We start from the raw sequence: 18,940 nt of genomic DNA, 5'->3' as shown, positions 1-18,940 counted from the left end.
TGCCCAAAAGTAAGTTGGTGCACTCGAGCAGCTCGACGCAGATCTGATCATGCCTGTGCACAATCCCTTCCCCGGCAGTTCGTTAGACCTGTTTTTTTCTTTCTTTTGGTAGCTCGCTTACTGCCACCAGCATGATGTTTTGAACTTCCTGGTTCTCGGAGATTTGCTGCGAGTTGCAGTTCGGTTAATGCTGGGAGGCGCACGGCGCTGTGCGGCGCTCCGGTACGAAGGTTTCGCTGGATGTCCGTCCGGGCATCGCGGGTGGTCCTGCGCTCGGTACCGGCGAAGGTGCACCCAGATGCGTCTCGTCTGACATTCAGTGCCCGGTCCGCCGCGTTTTTTTTTATCTTATTTCGGGACGCGCTCCGGTGGGGGACACTGGGTCGCACTTTGCGCGTCTTTCTAAAAGCAGAGGTGTGACGGCTTGAAAATGGGAAGTACGGCGATGGACACCAAAAGGAAAGATGTCATGAAAAAGTGTTCAAGGAAAAAGAAAGCGCTTCATCTGAGCATGCCGGTGAGTGCGGGGGGACGCCGAATTGCCCGAGCGGTGCGCCATCCGAGCCGAAAGTAAGCGCTGTAGGCGTGGTCCTACCGCTACACGCTGCCGGAGGTGGCTCCACGGATCCCCTTTAACAGTGTATTTACCGTAGATTCAGCACAAAATTATATCTCAGAATGACGTTTCAGATCTATTAAATATAGGGGTTTTTCATGGGAAAGACCTCCAACTCCCCTATAATTAATAATAATAATAATAATAACAATAATAATATTGAGTCATCGCAGGCAACAAGTCAATCAGGAATATTGTGCTGACGGGTCGTTTTCCTAACCAGCCGTAAACGAAAGCGATATTCTTCCAGTTCAGTTTTCAGCATGGAGTGTCTCCTATATTAATAAGCATCGACGCGAAATGGGAACCGTCTATATTAACGAAATAATGCCGCGTTACGATTCACTGGCTCGTGCCGCTCTTCGTTACAGTCTGCGATTATCGGGCTTTGGCAAGGCGTCTGTCTGTAGCAACAGTGACATTTAAAAACCGAGAGCTTGTAAATACGTGCACAAAATCTGTGTGTGTGTGTGTGTGTGTGTGTGTGTGCGCGCGCGCGCCCTATTCCCAAGTATACGTTCTAGAGAAAAGCGCTGGAAGTAAAATGTCTGAAACCTAGTAGGCTACATATTTGTCTTGATAATGTTTCTTTTCGTTTACTACTATAGGTGGAGAGGTTACATTCAGGCTTTTTATTGTAAAGTAGTTGCATGCAGAAAGCACTGCATGTTCCAGGTTTACCTAGAACGGAAAGTTCGTGTCAGACATTTAACGAAGCTTTTTATGTTCTTCAAGCCCTGGATTTAGTCACATATTAATCTCTCATAAGAACGCACAGGACCTAGAGGCCAAGTGTACTTTTGAGGTGTTTGCGTGTTCATCTCTTCATATAACTGTGTTGCAGATTATGAGCGTTTTATTTAATTTTTAAAGCTTCAAGGGGGAGAGCCAAAGTTTGCATTTTTTCAGTGAGAGTCCAGTATCATGTTTAGATTAGGCGGATGAATATGATAACATGGCCCACGCGTGAATATCTCAGCAGACTACACAGATGGCATTTGTCAAGGTCGCGTAAGCGCTTGAGACGTTCCGCCGTGGCTCTGGAGGCGTGTGGAGACAGAGGACTCTCGCCCATGTGTTTATCAGCGATTTCTCTGCGGGTTCGCCGCGTATGTGACCGCATTAATGCCACGCAAACACGCTTTTAGGAGGGGGATTTGTGGTTTTGCTCTTGTATTACGAAACGACGATTAGGGTGTTTACGAGAACTCCGCTGTTCCGGTTAAAGAAAACGGGAAAAAAAAATGCATAGGATTTAATATATCGAGTTTAAGCATTCAGCTGCGTGGGGCTGGTCAAAAAAAAAATAAAGTGACACTTATAACATAATAAATCTTCATAAACCAGATTTGTTTTTATTTTTTGCATCCCCTTCATCTCCCATTGTAGCTTGAATCAAGACAGGAATCAAGATGGCAATAATGATAAAAAAAGTAAAAGATATACCAAATATTCTATACCAAAATGGAAAAATCACAAAAACAGGATTGCTGTAACAGGAAGCAGGGACATCTGCAGAGTTTAGATCTGTCTGATTGGCTTGCTTGAATTTGCACGTATAGTTGGTTGCTATTGCAAAACAGATGTTGCATGCCAGCTTCTCTGTGCCCCCATGGCACTTGGGTGCTGCCTGAGCACCTTGGCTTTGACCTATGACTTGGTCAGCTCAGCCAAGGCGTTACCGGTTCAAGGTTTAGGGCTGCTAAAGTTTAGCCTCGGGCAACTTTGACCGTTTGGTAGTGGAAGCTCATTTATTGCAGATTGAGGTCATGACCTGAGGTCATTCAACTTTAATGCTTTTCGCTTGGGAAAGGATAATGTTATTTTTATAAAAAATAAAACAATCTTGCTCGGATGCGAGTTTCACTCGGTGGGAAGCACGTGTTTTTAAGCATGGTGTTGTTGATAGAAGAGGCATCAGCAGAAAATTTTGATTGTATTTCGTATTTTTTTTTGGGGGGGGGCGGGTGGCCACATCGCAAGGTGTCTGTTCTGCGAAAATGAAATAATGCCTATTTCAGTTTTATTATTTTTATGTGGGGCAGCAACAGTGGTAGCCTCTTGGGGTTGCCGCCCCCCCCCCCCCCCCAGATCTGCCGCAGACTGGTACTTGGTAAGGTATGGTCATACCTGCGAAACAGCTGTATAGGGGTGAGGCGCCATTTCTCCACCTTGAAAAACATGGATTTACTGTCTGCCCACCAAAAAAACTGTCAGAAATGCAAGTCAGTCAGAGGACAGGTGCTTATGCACAATTATACAGTAAAACAATACAGCTACCTACCAAGACACCAATTCAATTCAATTTTATTTTGTATAACGCATTTTCATAACATTACATTGTCGCAAAGTGCTTTACATTATCCCTGCCCAAAGCCCCCAGTGGCCAGAGGGGAGAGTGGCAAGGATAAACTCCATATAAGGAAGAAACCTTGGGACAAGCGTGGGTTATGCTAATGATGAAATTATCAGGACTGTTGGGTGGGAGTAATTACAAGTGTTTTTTTTTTTTTTGGGGGGGTGGGTGGTTGCCATGTATTTTATTGATATATTTTTAAATGCAAATAGCGTACCTTCAAAGTTAGCCGTTCCTGGTCCCTTCAGGTCAACTCTGGACCAAAACCGGCTCGGACTGTGTGAATCTGGCGGGTGTCTGAACCCAGCAGCCAATTGCTATGGAGCTGTCTGTGGGAGATGAGCGTGAATGGATCACAATAGACGTCGACCCGGTTCAGCAATCAGTGAGTCACGCGGCAAGGCTGTCCGGCCTTCTGACAGGAAATGTCATATCTACATTTTTCAGGCCTTAGTCGAATGAGGAAAGTCACCGACAGAAAAAGGGATTATAGATGCAAAGACATGGCTTTGCTTCCGAGTGAATGATTTGTGCTTGTTCTCCTTCCAAAGGAACAGAAGGGCAGGGCGCAGGTCATGTCGAAGTCGCCTCATATTAACGTTTGTGTAACGTCCCTTCAGATGCTGCTCAGGGAGGGTTATTGATTTGTTTATCCATCCATGTTCCATACACAGGGGTGGAGTGTGGGCTAGAGTAAGCTCTCTCTGCCTGTGATCAGATAGTGTCCGGTTCAAATCCCATGTTCGACAGAGTAGCTACATCTCTGCTGGACCCTTAAGCAGAGTCCTTAACGCCCCGCGCCCCAGGGGTGCTGGATGGACGGCTGACCCTGCACTCAGACTCCGAGCTGATACTTGTACAATTGGTAAATAAAGCTTTTTTTTCATTGATGTACGTAGTACTGGGTCTTGGTGAATCGTGAGGATGAGCAGGGGATGCGTTGTTCCTCTGTGATGCTGTGCCGTTGGGTCTCGTGCATCTCCCCCCAAACAGCATTGGAGACCATCTCACCCTCTCCTCCAGAACCATGGCCTGGAGATCGAGGTCCAAACTTGGCCTGGACTCCAATGGCATGGTGTCAGTCATTTTGTGAATTTTGCTGCCCAGTCGCCTGGCCCTGGAGTTTGCCTGAGGATAGCCCCCTTCCCTAACCGACAGCACGGCCGGTCACCAGAGGTGGCAATTTCAGGTCCAGAAAGTAAAAATCCAGACCATGATTTCCTTTCAACCAAGCCAGTTGAGCATAAAGAGTCACAGTCACAGAGTACTCAACTGGTTGGTTGAAAGTAAATCATGGTCTGGATTTTTACTTTCTGGACCTGAAATTGCCACCTCTGCCGGTCACGGCCGCTGAGGAGATGCATGGATGAAGTTCCCTTGATCGTTGTTCTGTTCTGAGATCTGTTATCCAGACTTGGCACCTTTATGCCATCACATGTGTCTCCATCACTGCTAGGATGGACATGGAAGGACACAGGCCAGTTTGAGGAGCTTGCTTTCCCTGTTACATCTCACTTCCTGCCCAAGTGATGGGCGGGCACTAAGAGCTGGTGGATTACAGATTAAACCAGAATACACTGACTTCACCTCCATCTGGGGTCCTGATGCAGTCGGCTATTAACCCTTGAAGTTATGCGCTCCTGAGCATAGACAGTCTTTAATGCTATATCATGACTGGATTTGAATGCCGTTTGGTTTGGACTATGACCGAGGGAGGTCCCCTAACACGAGAAGAGGGTCGTACGCAACCCGAGAAAATGGGATAGCAGATGGAACAGATGGTGCATCTCCATATGGCTCCGTCTGTTGAATGGGGGAGCCCATGGAATTGTGAGGGCAGAGTCTCAGAGGAGGGGAGGTGCAGGCCTCAACGTCGTTAGCTCTGTTCTCCTGCGTGGTCCGTTTTCAAACGAGAGCATAGGTCTCATCGTGGTCTAGGTCACAGCACGGTTCTGCAACGGGTCTATAACGATGCAGATTTTAACCAGATGTTTGTTCACCACTGTGATGCTCAGAGGGAAGAGGAAAGGGATAACGATGTGCATCTCACCAGGTATGTAACATATTTGCTATAAAGGAATTGTGGGTATTCTTTGGAGAAGGTTGGTATCATGGGATGGGGGATGGGGCTGGTGGGTGGTCACAATCCTAGTGAGAACAGACCCAGCCCAGAAGCTCTGGCTCATACTGTGAGGTGCCCACCTCTGCCTCGTGTGCTGTGTCTATCCGTCTGTAGACGTCGCTCCTGGAACTGGAGAGGTCCTCGTCAGCATAGGTGTCTGGTGATGTGCCTGATTGTTTATGCATCTCATTGGCACAGAGTAAGTGTGTCTTTGTATGAAGGAGAGATGCAAATATTAAACGTGGATCCATTATGTATGCTTTGGGTTAAATAAGCTGGTATGCAGGGTTTGTTCTGCTTTGACGGTGCATGTACGTTCATGCTCGTGTGTTTGGGCTATGGCTGTCTTTGCCTTTCCTAGGGAGTGACCAGCAGAGCAGACTGTGTATGAAATGTATGAATTGCCACTCCTACGGCACTAAGCCCTAACGATAAAACTCCTTTAGTTCAATGATTAACCGCTGGAATGCACACCCTTGTCCTTGAGACGTACATTGGAAGGAATTTGGGTTTCCTCGAAAGAGTCTGATGTTGTCTACCCTCTCATGACATGGCATGAAGATTGTGAAATTGTACAGTACTGTGCAAAAGTCTTAGACAGCCAAAGAAAATAATGTTTAAATGATCATGTTTGTGTAAACCGATGATGATGATATGCCTGTCAAAGGATGTCAACTTAGCCATTTCAAAACCTCGCCCCTGTATTTGCAGCGAACACACCTATGTAGTTTTTGACTCCGCTAGCACAGCTCGTATAGCTAATTAACATCTCACGGACTTTAATTAATTAAGTTGGTTAATCAAATGAGCTGGAGGAGCCCCTGAGGAGAGGTTTGGGGAGCTGAAGCTGTGTTCATCTAGCCATCCAACAAGGTATCGGTAGCTTGTTGGAGAACAGAAGAAATCCCTGTTTGTTTGTATTGTGTTACTGTTCATTTGCATATGATCTAATGCTGAATTGTGTTTTTTGTTCTGAATTACAGTGCGCTTACTACCCAGATATGCAGTCAAAAGAAATGCTTAGAGACTATTGCACATTGCTGCATCTATATTTTTACATTTATGAAGTGCTGTTGAATTATTCACAACTGAGTACTTTTATAATCATGTTTTTTGCAGTTCCCACCTGAATTTCTATCCAGCCATCTTCCAACTACTTTACCCCGCACTGGGCCGCTGGTTTTAATGAGTCTGAACTAAACGCTTTAATTGGCCAAATTTGCTTAATTGGGGCGTTTGGCCACCTGCTGGTGTCCAATCTATGCGCCCTGATTGGCTGCTGACGGCTCTGGAGCTGTGACTCATTACAGCTGTTTACACATGTGGTTTGCACTGACAGCAGGACATGTGCCTGGGGGGGGGGGGGGGGGTGGTAAAGGGGTGCTAAGTGGAGTTTGACATGACAGGCTTGACTTTCTGCAGCCATCTCCTGTCAAAATAGGCGTGCGGAGGCACACTGAGGAGCAACGGTACGCCGGGCGGAAACTGCGGGGCTGCATTTGCAAATCGGCGTGACCGTTTTGCATGTGTGATGCACAGTGGCCGTCATTGTGGCTGTGGGCAACATGCCTTACTCTGTGGGAGCGGCATTTACCGCGTTACAACATGTGTTCTTCGATTTCCTGAACTTGAGGCTCAATCGCTCTTTGATCGTCGGCTGCCATTTTTTTTCTCGCTCAACCCATAACGCGACCATCTGATCGTCTCAGCTGAACGGACGCCTTGTGGTCTTTTGACCATTCCGAATGCCATGAAACGACATGAAAAGCAACGATTTTAAGGTGAGTGTGGTGTTACTGCGGCTGAATACCAGATGAGTGACCAAGATCGTAAAATAAAAGCCCACGGCTACAGATGATGACTGAAGGAAATCATTTAGGCGAATGATTAGATAACACGACTGGGGTGTTGCGTTTTCAGAGATGACATTTCATTTGCTGGCCCAGGTCCCCTCCAGCGTGGCAGTAGGGTGGGGGCAAGGTGGGAGGGTTTTGGTACCGGCGTGCCACAAACACAGACGTGAGGAGTGGCCTGGCAGGTGATTCTCCTCACAGGACACCCCATGAGAACATCTACACTGTCAGAAATAAGGTACAGCCCTGGTACAGTTTCGTTCCCCAGGCTACAAACAAATCAACCCTGGTGAGTGTCTTTGTTATAGCTACCTGTCACTGAAAGGGGATGAAGGAAAAGCAAGCATACGATTGACGTTACTGTACAACTCATTTTGCCTCTGCGATTATGCACCGCCCTCCCCCTCCCTAGGCGAGGAAGTGAAAATCGATGTGAGTAGCCTGCTGGATTTCCCAGCAGCTTCTCTGATCTCCCAGGTGGACATCAGCAGATGTTCTCTCACAGCTGGGACCAGCATCTTCTCTGGCAGCTTCAGTCTTTACTGAAGACTTTACGTTCTTCTTACAAATAATGGAGCTCATAATAAAATGTGTGTGTGTGTGTGTGTATGTGTGTATATATATATATATATATATATATATATATATATATATATATATATATATATATATATATATATATATATATATATATATATAAATATATAATATAAATATATTTGATCTGTTTTCTCCTTCTCCCTACTTGCCTGGAGAACAGCCCACCGCACTGAGGTGGAGCAGCTTGGCTCTCTGCTCCAGTGGAGTGCAGTCATAGTGAAAGCTGTAGCCGACACTGTACATTCTGACATCTGATACACCAGGCTGATCGTTCTGCTGGACCCCATGCCCTTCTCTTGGCAGAGAGGCCGCTAAGAGGATCTAGTAGCATCATCGTTGCTATGCTGAAAACTTGGTGAAATCATGACCCGTCCTGTGCGCCGTCCTGTATGGTTCCTCCTGTCGCGTCTCCTGAAGGCGTCGACTTGTGAAGCTCACATTCAGTCCCAGTTTCCAGCAGGGTCTCTGGAACTGTAGGAAGTGTCATGTCGGCCTTTGAGCCTTAGTTACTGTTAATATGGGCAAATTGAAATAGATATTGTTGTGAAGTTGATTGACATGCAGTGCTGGAACCATGCAGTGCTGGAACCCTATTGTTTTAGGATTTTTAGGGGCCCAAAGTAACAGTCCAGGCCATATATTGTCATTGTCTTCTACTTCTTTCCTTCTCCCTTCTTTTTCTACCAGGAGTCACTGCCCCAATCTCATGACCACCTTGGCCAATCCAAGTGACATTCGGCACAAACTCTTATTTCCTCTTCTCATCTACCCTTCTTTCCACTGTCCTAATTTGATAAGCATTTCTATGTTTGGTCTTCATCCTGTCACAGCAGTATTTACTACTGTCTGGCTTTTTCAAACATTGGCCACCAGTGACAGTCAGTTCTCCATTTTCCATCAGTAACAATGTACTGTTTCTATGACGACATTCCCACCCTTTGGACCCCTCAATCACTGTTTGCAGTTATCTTTTCTTCTTTTCTCTTCCGCCTCCTCTTTCTTCTCCTTTTTCCTTCTTTCTTTTCTTTTTATTCCTTCATTTCATCTCCGCCTTCTAATTTTCTTCTCCTCCTCTTCCTTTTTCCTCTTCTTCTTTTCTTCTCCCCCTCCTCCTTGTTTTGTTCTCCTTCTTCTCCTCCTTTTCCTCCTTCTCCTTTTTCTGCAGCAGCTGCAACAGCAGCAATATAATGATATGGGAAGCAGAAACTGTATAAACGCCATATTTGGTGGAGTGGTGCAGAATTCCCCCCATTATTCAGTCTTACAAAATCAAACACATCGACCTGATGGTGGCGCTATAGTGTAGTCATTTACATTTTGGCCTATATCTCTGGAACCGTGAGTCATAGAAAAAAAAATCCAGATATTCTCTGGCTCATGCCAGCAAATATATAATACTATGAAGCTCCGCCTACTTAGATTTTTAGCTAGTCTTGACTGTTCTAGACTGTTCATCTGAATCACAAAAAAATTGAGTTGTAGCATCTTGAGACCATACAGACAAAAGTTGTCTGTTGGATTTTGATCAGGCGAACTGTCCCAATGCTACAGACAAAGAAGATTCTTGGGTGTGGCCTGTTTTTGCACTTAATGACCTATTTTATTCCATCAACAGAACCCTAACCCTTTCTCACCAAACTCGTTGTGTGTAGTTGGTATGATATTCTTAAGCCACTCCCTAAATTTTGTAAATAGGGGGCACTATAACACAAAATAGCTTATAACTCGGAAACCATCGGGCAAAGACTAATGGCATTTTGTATATGTAATCATGATCAGAAGTCCCAGCTAATCATTTGATAAAAGTTTATCTACTCATTAAACATGGCTGAAATAGCCAATCAGATTTCAGCAGGCTATAATTACCATTATATATATATATGACCGAAAATCACGAAATTTGGTGCCATGCTGCAACAGTCCCTCTGCAGGTCATAGAAAGTAAATTCTCTTTTCTTCACATTCTTTGGTTGCATGCAGTCATATTTGCGAATAAGACTGTCAGACTCCACCCTTTGGATATTTAACTTTATTTGCAAAATGTGCAAAGTCTACTTTTTTGGACTTGTCTTGAACTGTTCATCTGATTCACACAAAATTTGGACTGCAACTTCTGAGATCATTTAGACAAAAAACTGTCTGTGGGATTTCGGTCACAGTAATTGTTCCGATGCTACAGACCAGTTCGTTTCTTGGACGTGGCCTTTCTGCACTTAATGACCATCCAGTTCCCACCAAACTTGCTAAGTCTAGTTGGTATGACATTCTAAGGCGACCAATCAACCAATGGGGGCACTATAACTCAAAATAGCTTAGAACTCAACCATTGGACAAAAGAAGATTAAACTTTGTGTGCGTGTTTGTGGCCAGATGTCCCAACAAATCATATAATAAAAGTTTGTCTGCTCATCAAACAACAGCCAATCAAATTTCAGCAGGCTATAATTACTCTTGTATATGACTGAGAATCATTTAATTTGGTGTAATGGTGCAATATTCCTTCCGCTACTTAGGTCAGAGAAATACACAGGTTGGGTTTATGGTGGTGCTATAGTGCCCTTTGTCCATAGGGCCTTATACATAATGTAGATGTTATAAAGCCATACATACAAAAGGAGCTTCCATATTTAATCTCACAGAAGTAGCAACTTACCGCTAGAAACCTAGATAGATGGCACTCTGGGGAATACCGTCTACTTGGTCACCAGGATTCAAAATCGGCTTGTCAGCATTTAATAATCCATTCATCATCTAGCCGCTTATCCTGGTCACGGGGGGCCTAGAGTTGATCCCAGGCAGCCGCCCCACCTGTGACCCTAACCTGGATAAGCAGTTGGAAGATGGATGGATAGAATAATAATAATAACCGCTGATTCATTATTTTCCTGAGAATTATCTCTTAAGTATCAAATGCATTGGCCGATGCCGCCCTCCTCACCTGTGGTACCTGGGTACTGGGCCTGCAGTGTTCTGGATGCGTGTGACGTCTGGCACCGTGGTGCGTAACTTCAGCCATTTGTTCCACAGACCTTTGCACAGAATGCATTCTGTTGCATTCAACATCCTTCAGCCTAGGCACAGAAGCTAACCGTGCTTTGTGGTGCTGCCGTCAGTTAGAACTTGCTTGTTTGTCTGGGCTATGAATGCCCTTTGTCTCCGCCTGTCGTGCCCTACCACGGCGGCCTCAAGGTTAATCCCGCCGCGCATGTCTGAAATATTTCACCAAGAACTTTACAGAGAAATGGCCGCCCTGTGCATCCTTCACGCCCCCGTGGCTTTTCAGATAACGTGTTTGCTATCGCCGAAGTATGTTTGTCATGCCGCCTCACAAGGTTAGTATCTGCGGTCGCCATCAGCTCGAGCTGCAGCTCGGGGATCCGCATTCAGACGCTCAGAGGTTCGGCGCGAGTGTCACCTGCTCCCCATCTTCTCAAGGCTGTGCAGCACTCGGTGTTTAAAAAGTCTCCGTTCATATACGGGTCCCTGAGACTTCGTGACCAGATCGTGGAAACTTTCCTGGTACGGCCGAAAGTTTTCTCCGAAAATGCTGACCTAAATAAAGACGACAGCGATTTCAGGGTGGAGGTAAATTTGTATGCTAGTTGAATGCTGGGCGGACAAGATCCATGACCTCTTGCAATTGTTTCTTTTTTTTCCCCGGGTGATTATAATGAACACATTTGGAATAATAATGTCAAGCAGAGGGTGGGCCAAACAGGTTTTTAACAGTGATGTCGCTAGTATCCTGTAGCCTGTAACTGTGCAATAAATAAAACCTTACCCTGCTTTTCCCTGTGTGGCTTTTGCAGAGGGGATTTCATCCAAATCGCTCATGTAAAAACCACAGTGCAAGAGAACAACAAAGATATAGAATGCACCCAAGACATCTATCTAGGACATTCTATAATGTGGTCACCCCCCCCCCTCCCTCCCCCCCACATAGTGTTTTTAGTCTTGAGCTCAGTCAGATCTTCTGCAGGTACTTGAGTGTCCTGGACTTGGCTGTGAACCAACATGGACTCTTCCATTTTTTCGTAGGCGGAGGGGAGCTGTCATTCGGGCACTCCTACCAAAACCGGGTTCCTAAGAGGGCCCCTGAGCCCCCAGCTCTCCAGCCCATTGACTGCTCCAGCTGGGTGTATTGGCAGCCCGGACTCCCCCAGGACACTGTTCCCGACCTCACCCCCGTACCAGGAGTCACCGCCCAAGTCCCCCCGCCGTTTCAGCTTCAGTGGAATCTTCCGAACTGCCTCCAGGGATGCCTCCAGCTCCTCCCCCTCCCCTTCCCCCTCACCCGTCAGCATCAAGCTCTTCTCCCGAGCCAAGAAAGGTAAGGGGCGTGGCCTCCATGGGCGTACCTGTCACTCACGCTGTGACTTGTGTAGGTGACTCTCCTGAGCTGAAGAGGACTCTGGGGACTCAGAGAGTGGTGGCAACAGTCCAGAAATCAGAAGCTCAGGTGACATATCTGTGTGCATGACAGAATCTGAAAGCTTTATGTTCAGTGTGATTTACGGTATTGATGGGAGATCCGAGATTAAATAGTAAATACAGAATTCATTTGGCGACCGTGGTGTTTTGCCTCCATGCTATGTGGAAGCTTTTTCACAAAGTCACCAACCACAAAACGAAAGTCAGCTTCCTGTTTTTTTTTTTTTTTTTTTGTCCCTGAAACCAAAAGGAGGATGTTAGAGCGATTTTATAATGTGGGTTTATTCTGACTCCTCAAAGTCTCTACAAAGCAAATTGCTATGCAGTGCAGAAATCAGCAGATGCTTTCTTTTTTCCTGAAATGAAAATGTAGGTATGATTGTGCCTATTCCCTTGGCCAAAATGGGCTTCAATCCCAGCCCAGGAGATCCAGACAAACCAGAGGCTTATTTTCTTCTGAAACGGGTTCGGTTTCACTCAGCTGAGGCTACAGGAACCGGAGATTGTTGTTATTATTATTTTTTTTTTAATGTTTGCCCATTTCGCCTGATGTGGTAATCATGCTTTTCAGATTCTTTTCCCTGTTTAATTGCTTTCTATGTCGATCCCTTGAGGAAACTAACAAGAACAAAGAAAGCCAGACTGGTGTCTTTGATGTCATTCTGGTTATGTTGTGTTTTTTTTTAATTACATTTTGAAAATATGGTGCCTTTAATGGCCTGCTTGAATGTTAATGGACAGTTTTCCGTGGAGGACGGAGCCGTGTTTCGCTCGCGATCGATGCTGTCTGGCAGGTACGATGAGCTCCCCCCCGCCCCCCCCTTTGAATCCTTGCTGCTATCGGATGCTGCGGCGCTACCCTGCCTGCCAAGTTGGGCGCTGCGGTGCGCTGGTGCCTGCTGCGCCGATGCGGAGGTCAGTGTGTTGGGTCGCACTCGGTTTGACCGCGGCACCTGGAGCCGGTCGGCCTCCCTGGACCGCGTGGTCAAAGTCAGCAGCTGCTGGTACATGATGAATTAATAAAAAGCAAAGGCAGACATTGCGAAGAAGACCCCCTGAGGCCTGGATTGAACCCACCCACCTCAGATGTTTTCCCTGCACGTGCTCAGTAGGTCAGCAGTGGTTGCCGGGGTGGCGACCGGTGCGTCACGTGACGTCTGCTGCCTTTTTCAGTCTTTCAGCAAATACACACCGCAGCCCTGTGCGTTCCGCTCTTGGCACCGCGCGCGGTGAGCGGCGCCAGAACACCGTATTGTATTTCATTACCCGGTATTACTGCGCACCCGCTTCCAAGTCGTCCCTCGGAGCACTTCCTAATTAACTTTTTAAAGCTGCATTATGACTAATCATATTCCACGAGGAAGTCGTTACGTCTGTGATTCTTAATGAGGGGGTTTCTCCAGCCGGCGGCCGACAGATGTTTTTTGTTTTCCCCAATACTGCCTCAGTACCCATGATGCTTTGCAGGGAAGTTAGGTGTCTGTCCATAAAGGGCAGGTTTTTTGGACTATAAGGCATCTAGCATCATTGCGAGATCTGTCTGGGAGGCTTGTCTGCGGGGTCGAGCTGGGCCCCCATTTCTCCATCACTGTGAGAATGTGCCGGAATCTCCGCGGTGTCCGCAGCGGCTGACTGCGTGGCCAGCTCTACGCATGAATGCCTGACACTTCATTGGCTACCTTTTGATCAGAGGAAGGTCAAAGGTCACGGGCTATCCCTGCATTGGCTAGGCAGAGGGAGGTCATAGGTCATGGGTGCTCTCTGCATTGACTTGGAAGAGGGAGGTCAAAGGTCATGGGCTCACTGGCCAGAGGGAGGTCACGGGTTGGTTATGTGTCAGCTTTGTTCCTGTTTTATTTCAAAGGGCCTCATGTAATATACAGCAGATATGGTTGAGTTTAGATAATTTTTTATGTGCATAATGATTTTTAATCAGTCATCGCATGGATTTCCCGTGATTCTTGCACATCGCCGCCCGGTCCCGTCACCTGCTGCCGTGAGTACGGTCTGTCCCATGAGCCCATGCTGCCTGATCTCCCTCACACAGGCCGTCACCGTGGCAGCAGATTCTCCGCACCGCGGTGACTCAGCCCCTGCCGGCGGTGCGCCGCGGTGTGACTCACACGCTTCGTGACTGGCGCGCTAACGCCAGCCGAGCGAGCGTACCGCTGCACGCCGGGCAGACGGCTCCCGGGGCGACTGGGATTTCAGCGTCCTGGCTGGAAGTCTGGGATCCTCTTAGTCTCGTTTGGGAAGCGTTCTGAAATGGACAGTGAAGGAGGGGGGGGTGATGCTACCTGCAGCTACAGAAGCACACGCGAGCAAGCTCACGCACAGTGGCGCGCACACGAGCGTGTTTTGGCTCCGCGTTTTCACTCGAAGGGATGTGTGTCTGGTTACCGGTGCGTTGTCAGTCACACGAATATGCAATTGGCCCGGTTCCACCACCACCCCCACCGCGACTTGTTTCGCAAAAACGGGAAGTGGCTGCAGCGTGTCGCGTAACGGTGAGCTGAGTGGCGACACCGCGGCATCTCCGGGCCGGGCTCGAATTGCGCCCGGAAAGCTCTGCCGTGAAAGCGATAGCCGTTAGCTTCCAGCTACAAAACACTTGCGCTTGTCAGTATCACGCTGCCAGCCACCGCCTTTTCATTCTGATTCGCCCATTTGTAAACTGAGCTAATCGCGACTTCCCGAGGGTCCTTCCAGATGTGTCCGTGCCCTTAAAACCATACTACTAAATGTGCCCATATCCGGTTGCTGGGGGTGGTCTGAGGTACCTGGGTAGGGCCCCCTTTTGGTTGAACAGTACGTGGCACCCTGCCTGTCTTACTGTGATGGGGACGAGCGCCATTCCCCGCTGTCGCTGTTTTCTGCTAATGCGCCGTCATAACGTGATGCTTTCATAACCGGCGGGCAGTTGCTCGTTCAGACGGAACTTGAGAGGCGTTTCGCAAGGCTCTGCTGCAACCTGGCTCGAGATTTAGCTGTAGCCTTACTGCCACCTTCTGGTCATAAATGGCACTGCAGGTCGGGCGCCTTTTCTGAGAGCGATGCCGATACGTGTCGCCGCCACTCTCTGAGTCCTCAGAGTCCTTTTTGGCTCAGGAGAGTCACTTGCATAAGTCGCAGCATGAGTGACAGGGACGCCCATGCAGGCCACGCCCCTTACCTTCCTTGGCTCGGCCTTTAGCGACGCGTGCTATGCTTTCCTCCTATCCTTGGTGAAATTTAATGCGTACCTGCGCTGGCTGTCTTGCGTCACGTCTTATGCATAAATGAGTGGTATAAAAAGCACCACCCTTGGGTGATTTCGCCTCTGTGTCAGTGGTTACTACAGGTATGCATCAGTAGATATCGTCCTGGAGCTTTATGACCCAGAATCTATGGGTGCTGTCTGATGTTATGGTCTGTTAAAAGTGCAGTGACACATGAACTTTATTTCTGGAGCCTCTTCCAGGAACGAAATGATGAGTTATATGCAGTGTTATTGTAATTGTAATAAATAATAATTCATGTATTCGTATTGCCAGGTGTATAGCGGTTGCCTGAGAATAGTGGCTTTTTCGTAGGTCAGCAGGAGGGCTTGTAGGTGAGTTTGAGGGATTCATACGTGGGTATGACCTTTAGCAGAGCGAGGTCCCATGGCCAGCTATGTGACTGAGGTATATTTATTTGTACTTTTTTTTTTACACAAATTAGAGAGGGGTATTCTGGCTTCAGAGGAGGGGCTGTGTGGGCATGAGCATGCAGCCGGGGTATTCAAGGGGCTGTGCAGAGCTACACGCGGGACCCGGGCTCCTGTAACGGGAGGTTTTATTACAGGCACATGCAGAGCTGTAGCTTGGGCAGGGTATAGGAGCTTGGTGGGTGCGGCCAGCTGCGATTGGGGGGGCAAACCAGACCAGGCTAGGCTTGGCTAGGCTGGGCTGGGCTGTAACTCTAACCACTTCCCTGTGTCCCATTCTCAGTCCACAGCCTCCAGCAACCATTTTTTGGTGCCGTTTACAGTTTTGTTTCTCATTTCAAACCCATCAAGACCGTATGTTCCAGGTGTTTCATTCCCTCCTGATTTAAATGATGAAGGAATGGTTTTACTGGCATTTTTTCCCTTCAACGTGCTGGAAATCTCTGCCAGTCGCAGGCAGCTGTAGCAGCAGCGGTCGGATCCTGGGCGCTCCGTGCCGCGGGGTGACATCAGCGAAACCCCAGCATGCTCCTCTGGCTCTGTCCTTACGTAATCAGCGACTCTGCGCCACTCTGCCGAAGCCATGCGATGCCGTAAAGCAGGACTTGGCTTTTTGATCCCTTCTCCCTTCGAGTCGGAAAGTACCAGATAGCTTTACCCTAAGACAGAGGATATTCCATTATTAATATCGACCACCTGGAGGCTGATCTAATGCAGTTATTTCTGGGCTCTGTAGTTCAGCCCCCCATCTAAAGCCATGCATGTTTAAAATAGATGCCCTGGCAGATTTACTGTAAGCTGACAGCCGTCTGTAAGCCACAACGGCGGAATGCCACGGTGTTTCAAAGACTGGGCCCGGGCTAGACAGTGCCCCACCCTGTGACCTTTAACCCCCAGATACAAGCCTGGCCCCGATTGGCTGACAATCCAAGTGAGAGTTACAAGCGTAAACGTTGTAGTGATGTACTCGGAAATGAGTCATGCTCAGGCCCCAATTAGCATATCTGATGATCGTTTTGGTAACGACGTGACTCAGCGGGTTAGGCCTCTGTGTCGATGAACGGCTGGTTCAAAAGTCCTAAACCCCTCCTGAAAAATGCTCCAGGGGTGCTGGGTGGATGGACAACCCTGTGCTCAGACTGGAAGCCTTGCTCTCATCTGTGTGTGTGTGTGTGTGTGTGTGTGTGTGTAATAAAAATATGTTCTTCTGTACCTGTTCTCGTACTTGTTCAAATGATAAATAGGCCAAAATGGCTTCCTATCTTCCTATTTCATTCAAATTACTTCTGCGTACACTGATACGCAGCAACTGCCCATCTCCTGATGGTTCTGCTCCACTGAAAACTAATAAACGAGCAGCTGGTTAAACGACTCCGGACTCTGTGCTGGCCTGTTCTTCTCCATGCGCCTGCATATCGTCAGGGTGGGACCCAGCATTCGGGAGGGAACGTGGGCGGTAAGGACCTGCCATTGTCTGGTTAAACGTGTTGAACCGTCATGAGAGAACGTGGCCTAGAACCAGGGGGGCCGAGGTTTCAGTCCTGTCACTCTGGCCCCGAATGGGTTCCTGCATCTCTCGGCGTGATGAGTCCTCTCCGGCTAGACAATGTTCCTCACAAGTGCCCCAGAGGAAAGGGAATGTCAGAGGTTTAACTGGAGCCAGACAAGAGTGCGAGATATGTGCTGGCTTCCTATTGGCTTTCCTGTTGGTCGCCATGGTATAGGGGAGGGACATCGGCAGCAGACTAAGAGGTTATTGGTTTACCAGGTGCCATCATTACCCATTGGTGGCTCTGACCCAGACTAATGCAGACAGGTCTGCATACCACTGCAGCCCCCTGGCCCAGGTAGGTGGGGGGGGGGGGGGGGACTTAATACTGGAAAACTTGTATGGAGGATCACAGCACTTTTAACAAGACCCCAGAGTAGAAGTCTACACCGTAAATTGTGTCCAGTCTGTTTTTTCTGGGTCCCGACTAACCTGATCTTGCCCTGAATTTCACCTGGAGTCTATTCTGAAGCACACTGCCACCTCGCTGACAGAAAGACCAGGCTGATGTTTTAAACAGGAGGACGGGGCCATCTTAGTCCACAACATGAGGCCAGTTCGCGGTGTGGGAAGGTCGCTGGGGTTTGGTGTCTGAGAAAAATGGAGTGAGAGAAAGAGAGAGGAGGGGGGGGAGTGATATTTTTAACCACAAGTGAGAAGATTGGTCTTAGAAGTACAACTGCTGTCCTTAGCCATGATGAGAGTAACGTGATTCTAGTGGGTAATTTTAAGCATATAATGAACGCCGGGAGGCCATGTTGCACCGATCAGTACGACGGGAAGCTGTACCGTCCTCCGCTTCTTCCACAGCGCTGGTCCATGCGGCCACGAGAGCAGGTCATACCGGGGAGTCTGACCGAAAGCGCAGGGTTGGAAGACTGGCAAGATCTGCGCGTTACGGTATATGAGCAGGGACACAGAGGTGCGCGGAGAGGAGCCGGCCGCTCCTGGCCGAGCCGTCCGGACATTCTGTCCCGGATCGCGAGCGCGCAGTCACACGCTCCAGAACCTCCATCCCCCGGGCCTGCACAGTCATACTAACCACGCGACGAATTTTGACTGGGGATCAAGACGGGATGCTCGCCTCTCCACTGCAGTTTGAAGAAATCGGAAAACAAAAAGGGCCAGGCGATCGAATCCCTCGAGATCGAAAACAGAAGCCGTCAAGTAGGTGACCGTGTTTACCGATGAGTGATTAACCAGCCGGCAAGCGGCACACTCCACAATCCGTAAGGCTGAAACTAAAGTAGTTTAAATGCATAACATCCAGAGGGAGAACACAGGGGCAAGGCACAGTAAGTATTAAATTCTCATAAATCCAGTAGCATGAATTTAATGGAGTTGTTATGGAACATTTGGGTGTGTTGTGCATTTGTTTATTACTATATATATATATATATATATATATATATATATAATATAGTATTTTAGTTTCCAGATCAGTTCTGACAAATTCCTTCGCTGCCAATGACAAATTGCAGCATTACCGTGTACAAACCCCAGAGAGGAAGACATTAATTCCCACCGCAGTTTATGGTACTCGACAGCCTCTGAGAGCGTTCTCGGATGCGGCGAATAGACTCGGGGAAAACATTCAGATCGATATTTCCGGCCCGCAAGTCCGAAGTTGTCGAGACATATCCCGTCAACGTCGGGTCCATGCCACCTCCCAGAAACCCGGCTCTGAAACTGGGTCAGAAATGGTGTGGGGGGAGGAGGGGGGGG

General features: G+C 47.9%; 1 protein-coding gene and 1 long non-coding RNA gene across 5 annotated transcripts in view; one reads left to right on the top strand and one right to left on the bottom strand.

Moving 5' to 3' along the window:
* Window positions 1-18,940, top strand: part of LOC111845832 (5'-AMP-activated protein kinase subunit gamma-2-like) — a 33,546-nt gene continuing 14,606 nt past the window's right edge. Inside the window, exons 1-2 of one of the 4 annotated variants that reach the window (XM_023815514.2) lie at window positions 1-517; window positions 11,586-11,877. In XM_023815514.2, the coding sequence (XP_023671282.2) occupies window positions 431-517; window positions 11,586-11,877 (379 nt within the window). In that variant the 5' untranslated portion in view covers window positions 1-430. Of the gene's footprint in view, window positions 518-11,585; window positions 11,878-12,868; window positions 13,975-17,563; window positions 18,511-18,940 lie in introns of those variants that run through there. The other 3 variants (XM_023815518.2, XM_023815516.2, XM_023815515.2) reach the window with 3 other exon arrangements.
* Window positions 13,871-15,080, bottom strand: LOC140588826 (uncharacterized). Its single transcript, XR_011990031.1, has 2 exons — window positions 14,759-15,080; window positions 13,871-14,238 (listed from the first exon to the last, which is right to left on the bottom strand). It is a non-coding gene; the product is annotated as an uncharacterized lncRNA (long non-coding RNA).

The sequence above is a fragment of the Paramormyrops kingsleyae genome, chromosome 4, assembly GCF_048594095.1.
Source record: "Paramormyrops kingsleyae isolate MSU_618 chromosome 4, PKINGS_0.4, whole genome shotgun sequence".
Classification (NCBI taxonomy): domain Eukaryota; kingdom Metazoa; phylum Chordata; class Actinopteri; order Osteoglossiformes; family Mormyridae; genus Paramormyrops; species Paramormyrops kingsleyae.
The sequence above is the reverse complement of the archived record's forward strand: the minus strand, read 5'-3'. Positions and strand labels throughout refer to the sequence as shown.